General features: G+C 38.6%; 1 protein-coding gene across 1 annotated transcript in view; it reads left to right on the top strand.

The window, feature by feature from the left end:
* The window catches only part of LOC105181441 (sugar transporter SWEET1), a 94463-nt gene extending 79633 nt beyond the window's left edge, over positions 1 to 14830 (top strand). The window contains exons 3-6 of the mRNA XM_025301519.1: positions 13158 to 13281; positions 13379 to 13534; positions 13627 to 13746; positions 14095 to 14830. Of these exons, the coding sequence (XP_025157304.1) occupies positions 13158 to 13281; positions 13379 to 13534; positions 13627 to 13746; positions 14095 to 14208 (514 nt within the window). The 3' untranslated portion in view covers positions 14209 to 14830. The remainder of the gene's footprint in view (positions 1 to 13157; positions 13282 to 13378; positions 13535 to 13626; positions 13747 to 14094) is intronic.
* Positions 14831 to 15130: the final 300 nt, after the last annotated feature.

Here is a 15130-nt window from a genome sequence, read left to right as displayed (position 1 = left end):
GGCTTTGTTTCTACGCTTATGCTCGCCGTCTCGGGGATCGGCCGTGTTTACGTGACGGTGGTTTCTGTATAATACGTGATTCTCGACTTGTCTAGAGCGTTTCAGCAGTAATTATTTTAATACATAGAGTTTACAAGGAAAAGAAAGATTCGCTGTCGGAGGGTCCGGGCGTCGGTAGAACGAGAGATTCCGTGCGGGCGTCGTCGCAGCCTTTAGTCGGCGTTTAAAGGCCGAGTCCTCGTCTTGTCTGACTGTCGGCGTATAGAAGAAAGTACGCAAAAACGCGTCGCGTCGAGCCGCGTTAGCGCTTTGTGGGGCGCGCACAATAGTTATGTCGTGCGTCGGGCGTAAGGCTCACGCTTGTTTCTCGGCACGCCGTAATTATTTGCTTTGTTTCTTCGCGTTATTGACGACGGGAGAGATTCGCGATGCCTATCGCTTGCTCCCCGATTCTATTCGTCGCGGTCGTTGATCGATTTTTGGGTCGGCGCGATGCGCTTTCCCGATGGGGTTACTCTGGGCCGGCGGCCGTGCCAGACAGTCGGTAAGTGTGGGCGACGACTCTTTCTGCCCTTGTATCCTTACGTGCTCTGAGTCCTATAGGAAGTAGAGAGGAAGAAACAAAAAGAAAGATATTTTTGAGAACGTTCCGGAGAACACACCGGAGTAACGGCAAACTCGCCGTTCGATCTCTGAATCACGAGGACGGCACAAAACAAGATCGTTCCGGTAAACACACCGGAGCGACGGCAAACTCGTCGTCCGATCTTTATATCGCGAGGACGGCACAAAATATCGCAAAGACGGCACAAAATAAGATCGTTTCGGAGAACACCCCGGAGTAACGGCAAACTCGCCGTCCGATCTTTATATCGCAAAGACGGCACAAAACAAGATCGTTCCGGAGAACACACCGGAGCGACGGCAAACTCGCCGTCCGATCTTTATATCGCAAAGACGGCACAAAACAAGATCGTTCCGGAGAACACCCCGGAGTAACGGCAAACTCGCCGTCCGATCTTTATATCGCAAAGACGGCACAAAACAAGATCGTTCCGGAGAACACCCCGGAGTAACGGCAAACTCGCCGTCCGATCTTTATATCGCAAAGACGGCACAAAACAAGATCGTTCCGGTGAACACACCGGAGCGATGGCAAACTCGCCGTCCGATCTTTATATCGCAGAGACGGTACAAATATAAGATCGTTCCGGCGAACGCACCGGAGCGACGGCGAACTCGCCGTCCGATCCTTATATCGCAAAGACGGCACAAAATAAGATCGTTCCGGTGAACACACCGGAGCAACGGCAAACTCGCCGTTCGATCTTTATATCTCGCAAAGACGGTACAAATACAAGATCGTTCCGGCGAACACACTGGAGCGACGGCAAACTCGCCGTCCGATCTTTATATCTCGCAAAGAACGGAAGCAATCGCGGACGCCGACGGCTGCGGCCTGGTAGATTACTTACTCGGAACTTTCGATCTTCTGGAGGCACTCTGCAGATTCGTTGACGAGCTTTCCTAGACGGTGGATCGCTTCAGACTCTCCGAGGACTCTCCCAAGACTGCTTGAAGCCTGTCCAAAACTCGACTCCTCAAAGACAAGAACTGTCGGGTTTATATATCCGTCATTTTCTGTCTTCGGTTTCTTTCGTTGATTAATCCGAATTTGATCGAGAGTAATCGTGAGTATGCGACGTCCGCCGAGGATTGTTTTGGCGGCACCGCGAGTTCGGCTCGGTGGCCGATCTTTCCCGAGCGTTGCTGCCGGGTCTTCGGCCAGCCTCGGGTGAGCGCGTTGACAGGCGCGGTGACAGCGCGGGTCGGGGGGCGTGCGCTCAGCTGACTGCCGCGTGATGTTCAGCGGCAGTCAGCGTAACGACACATTTGCCGGTATGTGTCGTTACAATCTTACCTTAGTTGGCTGGATCATCCTGCGATCTTGCCTTAGTTGGCTAGATATCTTACTTTAAAAAACTCGATAACATCGGAACACCTTATTTAAATTGGATAAAACCATAGTGCTTTGAAAAGGTCTGAGAAGAGCTATAAGAATATGCAATTAAAAATTGGGAGTTCCATTTACAAAATCCAAAGTGACTTTGTTCTGACCTTGATGACGCCAACCAAGGTCAAATTGTTAAGATCGGTAAATCTTTCTCAATGCTATAACTTTTGCCTGAAATATTTTTTTATAAAGTGTATATTTTTCGAAATTTCCAGGGGTCCCGGGTAATGTATATATAATACAATATGTATATATATATACAGGGTGTTATAAAAGTCTGGGAAGATCAGAATAACTCGAAAAATAAGAGTCCTGGAAAAAATGCGAAATACTGTGCTTTTATGATTTTTACCCGGCTATCTGACGGTGACCTTGGATTTCACCTTGATAACGATCTTGAAAGTCATTTCAAGGTCAGGTCAATTTTTTTAATGGGATCCCATACTTTTGACCCCAGAAATGAAAAGAGCGGAAAATTTTACGTTCGGATATGACCTTGAACACTGCCAAATTTGACCTCTGAAGGTCACATAAAGGTCTAAGCTCGTTTTAGGCTGAAAATGCGAATATCTTCGAAAATGCATCTGCTAGGGAGCAATGTTACGCATAAGAATAAGAATGTAGAGGTCAACGAAGGACATTCAGCCTTGACCTTGCCCTTATTCTCAAGGACATGAGTTAATATTATTTCAATTTCATGCAAAAATAATGGATTTCTTTTTACTACACCTCAGGTGTAGTAAAAAGAAATTCATTATTTTTGCATGAAATTGAAGGCTTTAATTACCATAGTTAGAATGATCCGATTTAGGTCAAATATGCGCCGTTTTGTTCGATAACTTGTTGCCATTTTGAAGGTAATTTCATTATGCCTCTCTCATAGAAGCCCTCGTCCCTATTGGCAAAAAATTGAGACAGTCGATTTTCACAAGCCTCTCTTGAAGCGAATTTTTCACCAGCAAAATTGTTCGCCATGGACAGGAACAGATGGTAATCACTTGGTGCTAGGTCCGGACTATAAGGTGGATGCATAAGAACCTCCCAACCAAGCTCCCGGAGCTTCTGGCGAGTCACTATCGATGTGTGTGGCCTGGCGTTGTCCTGATGGAACACAATTCCTCTCCTATTGGCCAAAGCTGGCCGCTTCTGGGCGATTGCTTCCTTCAGACGGTCCAATTGTTGACAGTACAGTTCCGAGTTAAGAGTTTTGCCGTAGGAGAGCAGCTCATAGTAGATAATTCCCTGCCAATCCCACCAAACATACAGCAAAACCTTCCTGACCGTCAATCCTGGCTTGGCCACCGTTTCCGCCGGCTCACCGCGATTCGACCACGACCGTTTTCGCTTGACGTTGTCGTAAGTGATCCACTTTTCATCACCAGTGACCAACCGCTTCAGAAATGGATCGATTTTGTTGCGATTCAGCAGCGATTCGCAGATGGAAATTCGGTCCATGAGGTTTTTTTTCGTTAACTCGTGTGGTACCCATACATCGAGCTTCTTTTTGTATCCAGCCTTATTCAAATGGTTCCAAACGGTTTTTTGTGCAATCTTTAGCTCTTGGGCAATCGAAACAGTGCTTACATGACGGTCGGATTCAACAATGTCCATGATTTTATCGATATTTTCGACAATTGGCCTTCCAGTGCGTGGTGCATCTTTGACATCGAAATTACTGGAACGGAATCGACGAAACCAAAATTGCGCGTGATTGGCTGTTACAGTATCAGGACCATAAACACTATTCACATTTTCAGCCGCCTCGCTTGCGTTTTCGCTTTTATCGAAGAAAAACTGTAAAATATAGCGTATTTTCTCTTTGCTAGTGTCCATCTTTGACGCGCGCTCAAACAAAACTGAGTCAAATCACAAAACTGTCATAAAAGTTTTTTTAGTACGAAATCTCATCTTTCTAACGCCATCTGGTGGAACCCGATCGGACTTATACAACGCGAGATACAGATAACTAAAGTCATCTATTGGAAAAATAATGGATTTCTTTTTACTACACCTGAGTAAAAGTATTATTATTAAGTTCAAACCGGACTTTTTTAGGACTGAAAATCCATACTTTTGACCTAAAAGTATCAAGATTGAAAGATTTTACGTTCGAATATGACGTTTTCAACCTTGATCTTGTTCTCAAAATTATGCGTTTTACGTTACTTCACTGATCGTGAAGTCTACTAAAAGTAAAGCGTCTCGGAACCCGACCACTGAAGGCAAGGTGTCTCAAACCCGACCACTGAAGGCAAGGTGTCTCAAACCCGGCCACTTAAGGCAAAGTGTTTCAAACCCGACCATTGAAAGCAAGGTGTCTCAAACCCGACTACTGAAGGCAAGATGTCTCAAACCCGACCACTGAAGGCAAGGTTCAGTTAGTCCCAGCCACCGAAGGCAAAACATCTTGTAACTCGGCCTGAGATTACAAGAGATGTTCAAAATGTTCCCCATTGACCGTTTGGCAATGTGCTAAGCAGACGTACAAATTGTCAGTCGCACTCCTTATCATTTCTGGAGGTATTGTAGCACATTCGTCTATGATCCGTTGTTGAAGCTCATCCAGGTTATGAGGTTTAGTGAAATAAACTTTATTTTTTATGTAGCCCCAAAGAAAGAAATCAAGTGGTGCAATGTCGGGCGATCTCGGTGGCCATTCGATTGTTCCTCTTCTACCCATCGATTAGGGAAAGTATCGTTTAAATAGTTCCGAACAATACGTCCATAATGTGGCGATGCCCCATCTTGCTGGAACCAAACATCATCAAAATTATCACCAACAATCTCTTGTATTGATGGAACAATTTGGTCTGTTAGAAGCTGCAAATAGGTTTTTGAGTTTAAATTCCCATTTATAAAATTCCCATTATAAAAAAAGGCCCAACCACTTGATTATCATAAAGACCTGCCCAAACATTCAATTTTTGAAGTCGCTGCGTATGTGCTTCATGCATCCAATGAGGATTTTCGTTGTCCCAATATCTAAAATTATGACGGTTTATCTTACCAATAATTTTAAAAGACGCTTCGTCTGAAAAAACGATATTATGCAAAAAGTTCGGTTGCTGATCAATTCTTTGCATCATAACTTCTGAAAATTGCACCCTGCGGTCAAAATCATCCTCATTCAACTCATGGTGGAGATGAATTTTGTAGGGGTGGAACTTAATGGTCTTTAGATTTTTGGAAATTGACAATACACTCATTCGAAGCTGTTGAGATGCTTTTCTAATTGACAATCTGGGATTCTCAACAAATGATTGAGCTACTTTAAATTGTCGCTCTTCTGTCATTTGGGACCTTGGCCTCCCAGATTTTTAGCGGTTTTTATTACTCTCAGTTTCTACAAATCGTCTGATGGTGCGAGATACAGTCGATATTGAAATACCTTCGCCTTCATTACGAAAATTTTCATTGAACAGCAATCTCACTTCACTGTATGACGTTTGTCTATCCCCCCATCCTCTCATCATCAATAGCGAAACTCTCTCATGCTCTGTAAGAGAAGCCATTTGGAATTGAAAACAAAAAATTTGCAAAAATTTGGTATAAAAAATTCGGTTTCTTTACCTTTAAATGAAAATAATAACTAATGCACCATTGATCGTCAATAATAATATAATAATTCAAAACGGACTAGAATGACATCAAAACTTGTTAAATCGATGAAAATTCAAAAACAATCTATTATCTGTTTGACACTGATAGAATCGAGACAAATAAAAACCTTGAAGCATACACTTTATCGATGGCGAATAAATTTTTCGGATACCGATCCTGGGATTTTTGAGCTCGTTAAAACCGAATCCGACGTCGGACTTTGCAAATTCAAGATGGCCGATTCAAGACAGCGGCCGATATTTAAGAATAACAAAAATTGGATCTCGTTTAAGGAGTTTTTGAAGTCGTTTCTGAAATCGAATCCGACGTTGGATTGGACAAATTCAAGATGACTGATCCAAAATGGCGCCCGATTGAGGAATTACCAACAATCGGAGTGTGACCTCGTACGTAACGTAAAATCTCACTCTTCATATTATGGGGGGGAGGTAAAAGTATGTGTTTCCAGCCTAAAAAAATTAATTGACCTTGATATGACTGACACATAACCTTAAGAACAAGATCAAGGTTGAAAACGTCATATCCGAACGTAAAATTTTTCAATCTTGACACTTTTAGGTCAAAAGTATGGTTTTCAGTCCCAAAAAAGTCCGGTTTAACCTTAATAATAATCTTAACTTATGACCTTGAGAATAAGGGCAAGGTCACGGCTGAATGTCCCTCGTTGACCTCTACATTCTTATTCTTATGCGTAACATTGCTCCGTAGCAGGTGCATTTTCGATGATATTCGCGTTTTCAGCCTAAAACAAGCTTAGACTTTTATGTGACCTTCAGAGGTCAAATTTGGCAGTGTTCAAGGTCATATCCGAACATAAAATTTTCCGCTCTTTTCATTTCTGGGATCAAAAGTATGGGGTCCTATTTAAAATAATTGACCTGATCTTGAAATGACCTTTAAGGTCATTATCAAGGTCAAATCCAAGGTCACTGTCAGATAGCCAGAAAAAAATCATAAAAACCCAGTACTTCGTATTTTTTGTAGGACACATATTTTTCGAGTTATTCTGCTCTTCTCTGACTTTTATAACACCCTGTATATATACATGTATACGAGGGTCATCGAAAAGTATTGGACCCCCCTAATATCTTGAGTTAGAATGCATTTTGGAGAAAATGTCCAATAGCAAAGTTATATGGTTTCAAGCGGGGAGTAAGATGATGACTTTGACCTTGACCTCGACCATGCTCTTCAAGGTCATTTCAGGGTCAACCTTATTTTTTTAAATGGAATTCCGAACATTTTATTGGATATTCTTATAGCCTATCTTGAGAGCTTTCCAAAGCACTATAATAAAACATTTTTTTATTAAGTACTTTTTGAGTTATAAAGGTTTGAAGTTAACAATTTTTTGACACAAAATGTAAAATATTTTGTAAAATATTATTTAGTTTTCAGTAATCATAACCTTAATACCTTTGTGCGCGAAATAATGAGACTAATTAATTGGTTTAAAGAAAATACATTAATCGAAAAGTATCGGCTCCCCCTAATATTTTCAGTAAGAATGCATTTTGGAAAAATGTTCAATAGCAAAGTTGTACGGCTTCAAGCGGTTATGCTAGTAGGCTATGGCGGAAAACTGCCCGAAGGTGATCGCGAGAAGCTGCTCGAATGCGTGATGTCCGAAGGCGTTAGCGGGAATCTGCCCGAAAGCGTTGGCAGGGCCGATGTTTATTGTCTCACTCTCGCAGGCATCAATAGTAATACAAGCTCTCGAGCAAATAATGCGAATCACTGATTTGAATCTTTGATGCAGTGCTGTCTTCTTCTTAGCGAGCAGCAATCACCTCGTGGACGAAAACGAACAGCCCCAAAAATTGTTTCTGTAACAAAAGAAGCCATTGCGCTTCAATTGATTATCCCAAACATCTTCATTTCCAATAGCCCAGAATTTTTTCGTAAATATTATTAATTGATCTATTAGATTTTCAGTTGCTCAACGAGCTTTTTGCTAGTGCTGGTTGAAATAAACAATTCGATAGTTGGACCAACACTTAATAATTAATATTTTTCTCTACTTAATTATTTAGATCAATTTCCTATCACTTACCTGATTAATTCTTCTTTGCTCTAATTAAGAATGGCGGAGCTTTCTGAAAGAGATCGAATAACACTGTTAATGATGCGAGGATGGGGAGATCAACAAAGAGGGTATAAAATAATAACGCGATTATTTAATAAAAATTTTCGGAATGAAAATAATAGGATCTCCAAAAGTACTGTAATCCGTTAAAAAGTACTATTCAACGTTTCGTTCAACGTTTCGAGGACATTGGTTGCGTTAAAAGCCTTCCAAGATCTGGTAGACAGCAACTCTGGTAAAACAGCAACAAATAATGATAAAGCATTAGATGTTTTACAGTCTTTCGTTGAAAGTCCCACATTTCCATCAATCGCGTTCCAGGAATCCAAGAACACGAAATCGGTCATGCATCTGTCAGTAAAATTCTGAAATTGAATAAATCGTATCCATACAAACTTCATTTGGTCCAAGAGTTGTCCGAAGACGATTTTGATAGACGCATCGAATTTTGTGATCTTATGATGGAGATGATTGTCGACGATCCTCTATTACTTAATAATATTGTTTTCTCTGATGAGGCAACATTTGAACTGACTGGAAATGTAAATAGACACAATTGTAGATATTGGAGTGACGTTAATCCTCACTGGAAAAAAGACAATCATACCCAATATCCACAAAAAGTTAACGTATGGGCTGGTGTTCTTAATGGTAGACCAGTTGGCCCTTTCTTCATTGAAGGCAATTTGACAGCACAAGTATACACAGTCATGCTTCGCGAACAAATTGTTCCAGCTATTCGAGACATAGCTGGTGGGAATATGGATGAAATTTATTTCCAACAGGATGGAGCTCCACCTCATTATGGTGTCATTGTCCGTCAATATTTGAATGAGGTCTTTCAGGACAGGTGGATAGAGCGAAGGGGTTATATTGAGTGGCCACCTCTGTCTCCGGACTTGACCCCACTTGACTTTTTTTGTGGGGTTACTTGAAAAGTAAAGTTTATGTCACCAAGCCTCAAGATTTAGATGATTTAAGAGGGAAAATAACTCGAATAGAACTAATACCGCCGGAAATGTTCCGGAATGCGGTTTCAGCTGTTTATAACAGATTGGCACATTGCCAGGCTGTTGAAGGGCAACAATTTGAACATTTGTTGTGAATTATTTGGTACAATTGAATATTTTGCCCAAGCTGACCAATTGGAATGAAATTCGCTTTAACTGGTCGGAATCACACACCACTCTTGCCTTAACTGGCCGGAATCACACACCACTCTTGCCTTAACTGGTCGGAATCACACACCACTTAACAAATTGTTAACATCAAATCTTTATAACTCAAAAAGTTATTACTTAATGAAAAAATGTTTTTATAGTATTTTGGAAAGCTCTCGAGATAAGCTATTGCTATAATATGCAATAAAATGTTGGGAGTTCTATTAAAAAAAATAAGATTGACCTTGAAGTGACCTTGAAGGACATGGTCAAGGTCAAAATCAAGGTCATCATCTTACTCTCCGCTTGAAACCATACAACTTTGTTATTGGACATTTTCTCCAAAATGCATTCTAACTGAAGATATTAGGGGGCTCCAATATTTTTCGATGACCCTGTATAAAATAACCTGTATAAATAGGTAGCAGACTGACGTTAAATGACGTCTTAATGACGTCTCTAACGTCATTAAGACGTCATTAGTACGTCATTTGACGTCAGTCTGCTAGCAGTGTAACTTACTTATCCAGTCCATATCATCTTAAAATAAAACAAACGAGAATATCTACGCCTCTTAAGGCCTATCCAGACAAACTTGTATAAGCGCGTAACGCATATGCATAAGGAAATTGACTATGATCCGTCTAATAAAAAAATGTTTTTTGTATCAAACATACGATTGGTCAATTTCTTTATGCATATGCGTTACGCGCTTATGCAAATTTGTGTGGATAGACCCTTAGGGCCTGAACACAGACTTTTGCATAATGCATAATGCATAACGTATAAGGGAATCAACCAATCAGAATTTTTTATTTCTATTATGGGGATTAGTTGAGTTCTTTATGCGTTATGCATTATGTATTATGTAAAAATATGTATTTATACTAAATTAAAAATATATGTATGTATGTATTATGTAAAAATATGTATTTATACTAAATTAAAAATATATGTATGTATGTATTATGTAAAAATATGTATTTATACTAAATTAAAAATATATATATGTATGTATTATGTAAAAATATGTATTTATACTAAATTAAAAATATATGTATGTATGTATTATGTAAAAATATGTACTCAGGCCGTTACATTTATCAATCATATTTTATTTGTACATGAAATGACAAAAAAGAAGAAAACCTATTATATAAAGATTTTCCTACAAAAAAATCCCCAAGTTTAAAATGATCCCCAAACTTTTCCCCACAAATTTTCGTTCCCCAAAATTTTCCCCATTTACATAAGTTTTCCCCATTTTGGGGAAAGAAACCCCAATCTGGCAACACTGTCGGCCCCCCACCCGCACCCCCCTCGAGGGTTAACCGGTGAAACTCGCTTCATATGGAAAGTCACATGTGAGTTTGCGACTTATTACGACTTTCTACATGAAGCGAGTTGCACCCGTTGACCCTCGAGGGGGGAGGGGTGCGGGTGGGGGCCGAAGGTCCCCTCTTGTGTGTGTGTGTGTGTATGTGCGTGTGTGCGTGTGTGCGTGTGTGCGTGTGTGTGTGTGTGCGTGTGTACACATGCTCGGTGCAAACTCTTATCACTAACTTCATTTGTTAATAACTTTTTAACGAACAGTGAGCACGGACTAAAACTTTTTGTATATTACTCGGGAAGTTTATGTTAGTTACGAGGCATATTTATGTCGTGATAAGAAATTGCTATTATTGGCGGGAATAATGCACGAATACACGTACTTCTCTAGGCGACGAATGTATTACTGAGCAACGATATCACAAATCGATTTAGATATGTCAACATCAAGGTCACGGAACACTCGGAATTAGTTACGAGACATGTTTATGTCGCCAAAGTTCGTCGATATAACAGCTTTCCTAACCTGAATTATGGTCTGCTTTAACGCTTCATATCTCGCTTCGCGGAACTGAGCGACGATTTTGCCAAAGGAAAAAGTTGTTTCTCGTACAAAAACGCGTCGAATGAGCCTAGTCTCATTAAAATCGGAGCTGACTGTGTACTTCTGTATATTTACCGATTATTCTTATAATAATCGATTGTGGTTGGTCTATTTCTTACTGCTTACACTTAGAACCTTATTATTGCAGCCATTGTAGATGGGCCTTAAAGCTAAGACTCCATGCATGCGGTGAGCTGCGGCAAATGCTGCGGTGACCAATCAGGAGGGAGGCGCAAGTCCGGTTGCGGCAAGCTCCGGCATGCGTCTGTCTCCTGATTGGTCACCGCAGCCGTTTGCCGGAGCTCACCGCATGCATGGAGTCTTAGCTTAAGGAACAATGTTACAATACGTCGCTCTTTGATCCGAAAGACCAATAAGATCACGTTTGGAAAAAATATATCGATGTGGATTTCTGGATGAAGGTAATTTGGAGTGACAAAAGCAAGTTTGACCTTTTCGGTCATAAATAACAACCGCGTATTTAGTTAGAACCTAGTGAAAAACTTTTGGATAAAAATGTCCAAACGACAAAAAAATATTTGAGTTCCGTATTTTATTTTGTCCAGTACTGTAGATTATTATGGATCTGTCGACAGAACCTGATTGAATCTGTTATCATCTATTGAGTCTATTGACCGACTGCTAACAGATTATTCACTATTGGTATTGAAGTCAATAGACATTACTTTGAATTATTTTTTAAATTAAATCTTTGTATTAAAAAGTATAAATCTTTTCCGTTTTTCTCAACCATATACACGGTGTGGCAAAAATCTGGAAACACTCAAATATCTCTTAAAAAATGAATTTTATAAAAAAACGTTTCAGACAAAAGTTATAAGGTTTAAAAAGATGCATTCAATGGTAATATCCGATTGACCTTGGATGGCGTTGCCAAGGTCAAGGTCAATCTGATATTTGTAAATGGAATCCCCCACTTTTCATTACATATTCTTGTAGCTTACCTCGAGAATTTTTCAAAACATATAACTATAACAAAGTTTTCTTTCGTTAAGTACTTCCCGAGTTATGAAGCACGAAGGTTGCAGTACTGCCGACATTAGCATTACCCAAGATGTACCGCGTGGAGGTTGCACGGTCGGATTTACATCTCGTGTGTGCGTGTGTATGTGCGTGCGTGTATAAAAAAGTGAGTGAATGAGTGATTGAATGAGTATGAATGAGAAAGTCAAGCGGATATAAAGTCAAGCGTTGAATGTGTCTTTTTGAACCTTACAACTTTTGTCTGAAACATTTTTTTCTAAAATTCATTTTTTAAGAGATATTTGAGTGTTTCCAGACTTTTGCCACATCCTCTATATTTTAAACATATACAGGGTGTTTGAAAGCTTATTATGCAGACGAAAGTTGGAGATAGATTGGGTGTAGCCGAGAAGAAAAGTCATGTACCATAATGTCAAATTGGCAATAGTTACCGAATTATTAATTAAAACATGTGAGCCAACGAGCGCGTAGAGAGCGGAGGGCGACCGCAGTAAGCACGTAGACATTTAATACAGGCGGAGTTAGCGAGTGGCAGTAAGCGAATGCGAACGACGAGGAGCGAGCGAGCTATAAGGAAAAAGCTATAAAGAAAAAGCTCGCTCGCTCCTCGTCGTTCGCGCTCGCTCGCTCCTCGTCGCGCGCGGTCGCCTCTTGTCGCTTACGTTGCCCCTCGCCGCGCGCGTTTGCCTACCGCCACTCGCTGACTCCGCCTGTATCAAATGTCTACGTGCTTATTGCGGCCGCCCTCCGCTCTCTACGCGCTCGTTGGCTCACATGTTTTAATTAATAACTCGGTAACTATTGCCAATTTGACATTATGGTACATGACTTTTCTTCTCGGCTACACCCAATTTATCTCCAACTTTCGTCTGCATGATAAGCTTTCAAACACCCTGTATATGTCAAAAATCACCTAAATTATATTGTTATAAGTTGCTGACATTCATTCAATTCCAATTATAATATCATCAAAACAGAAATGATTCTATTTTAAAAAATGACCTTGACCTTGAAATTTCCGAAAAAATTATCTTGAGAAAAAATGTTCCTATCATCATAATTGCCTTCTCGAACAGTGCAATTTTCTTTTTAGACGTTTTTTGTATTAACACAACAGAAATATTCCAGATAGTCGAGATATGTAAAACAATTTGTATATATAATTTTATATAACAAGAATGTGTGTGTGTGTGCGCGTTTGTGCGCGTGTGTGCGCGCATGTGTGCGTGTGTGTGGGTGGGTGCGTGTGTGTGGGTGTGTGTGTGTGTGTGTGTATGTCAGGAATTAAGTTAAAAATAAATAAAATTGATATATATACTGAAATAATTAACTTTGTAGATGTACATTGATGCTTCGATATGCATGGATGTTGAGTGATCCTGCAATGATAAATGTTAATGTATTTGGCATTATAACAAATACAGTATATATGACAGTATACTACTATTATGCTGCAAATACAGTATGCTTATAGATATAGACTCTATTAAAATATATTTTATTTACAGTTGATTGAAATTGGATTCTTTATTTATTGTATATTATATTATTCCTTTTAGAGAGATGTACTCAACTTAATAGGCAAAGTAACAGTTCTTATCACAGTCTTCCTTGTATATGCACAGATAGAACATCCATCAAATGTTGAATTTAGATTTGGCATATTGGTTACTATACTTCTTCTTCTTTTAATTGCAGCCCCTCTTGTACACCTCGTAAGATGATTAAAACTTTCATATATAACTATCTGAATCATTCTCAAAAAGTAATTATGTAATTATGCTTAAAAAATTTGCTCATTTTTCAGAGGGAGATTATAAAGACAAAAAATACAGAAATACTTCCATTTCCACTTATCCTCATGGGTACTTTAGTTTCCTTCAGCTGGTTATTGTATGGTTTTATCATTGACAATGCTTTTGTTGTTGTGAGTATTCTTGCAATTTAGTTGTATGAAATATTTAGAAATACAAGATAACCTGCCAATATCAGTAAGCTCTATAGTATACTGGGTTAAACTCTTGAGATATCAGATCATAGCAAAATATTAAATTTTCTAGTTTCAACTACAATTCTTTTGCATTTGATTTTTCTCTTTTTCATAATTCAATATATGAATATATATCTATTTTATTTTAAATGCTAAAGATATTATTGAGAGAGATGACTATGCAACCTATCTCTCCATTTTTTGGAAAAAGACTTATTTTAGTATATTATAAAGTTCACTGACAAACATACATTACATATTACTTTACATTATATGTTTTAATAGGTCCAGAATGCAGTTGGCTTTACGCTTAATATAATTCAACTATCTCTTTTCGTAATATTTCCATCAAAAATGTCACACGATAAGCTATTAAATGAACAAAGAAAAAAAGATTAAAATGGTTTTTTTAAAATAGATATAAAGGAGACTGGGGCAAACTTGATGTTAGGCTTTTTGCTCATTTAAATCTATCATAGAAATTTACTTTTCGTACGTATAAATGCATCTTTATGTACGAGTATTGTCAATGGAATTTGGTGACATTCTGAGTTACGATGTAATTTATAGTGTAATTTGTAGCATATTCAAATGGACCTGGACTAATCAACCTGGGATTAAGGGTGTGTTTGGAAACTCAGTAAAAAAATTGGTAGCAGTGAAAATTACTGATGCTGCATTTCATTTCTCGCATCAGTAAAGATTGATTGTTCCAATTTTTTGATAAGTTAATTGATAGTTAAATTATTTAATTTATCTTTGTTTTTTTCAGTTTAGACAAAGACAGACAAATGATTTAATTATCAGTTAACTTACCAAGGAGTTGGAACAACGTGCCCTAAAATCAGTAAACAGCTAATGATTCTGAGCTGATGTAGTAATTATTGCAAATAATTAATTGATCTTAAAGAATTAAATGATTTCAAAGAATTAGTGCATCTTAAAAAGTTAATTGATTTAAAACCACACACACACACAATGCTGAAGTGATAAATGTAGTCATATATTATAAAAATACAAAAGGAAATTATGTAAATAATTATATAATTTTATTATAATAATCCATATTTTAATAATAGTAATCATTAATATTACATTTATGATATTATTTTATTATATCTTTAATTGGACCAAAAATTGATAATGTTCCATTCAGAAAAAGAAAACAATTAATTCGTATATATATGTGCGTGTGCATATTGGTGCACACGTGTATATGTGTATGTATGCACGCATATGTATATTCTAAACCAGAGCTCGGCAAAGTTTACAACTTTCGGCCGATTTTCGGAAGCTACGCCTTCTATCTCCCTTTACCGCG

The sequence above is a fragment of the Harpegnathos saltator genome, unplaced genomic scaffold (assembly GCF_003227715.2).
Source record: "Harpegnathos saltator strain DR-91 unplaced genomic scaffold, Hsal_v8.6 scaffold426, whole genome shotgun sequence".
Classification (NCBI taxonomy): Eukaryota; Metazoa; Arthropoda; class Insecta; order Hymenoptera; family Formicidae; genus Harpegnathos; species Harpegnathos saltator.
Note: the sequence above shows the minus strand (reverse complement) of the source record. Positions and strands in the feature narration are given on the sequence as shown.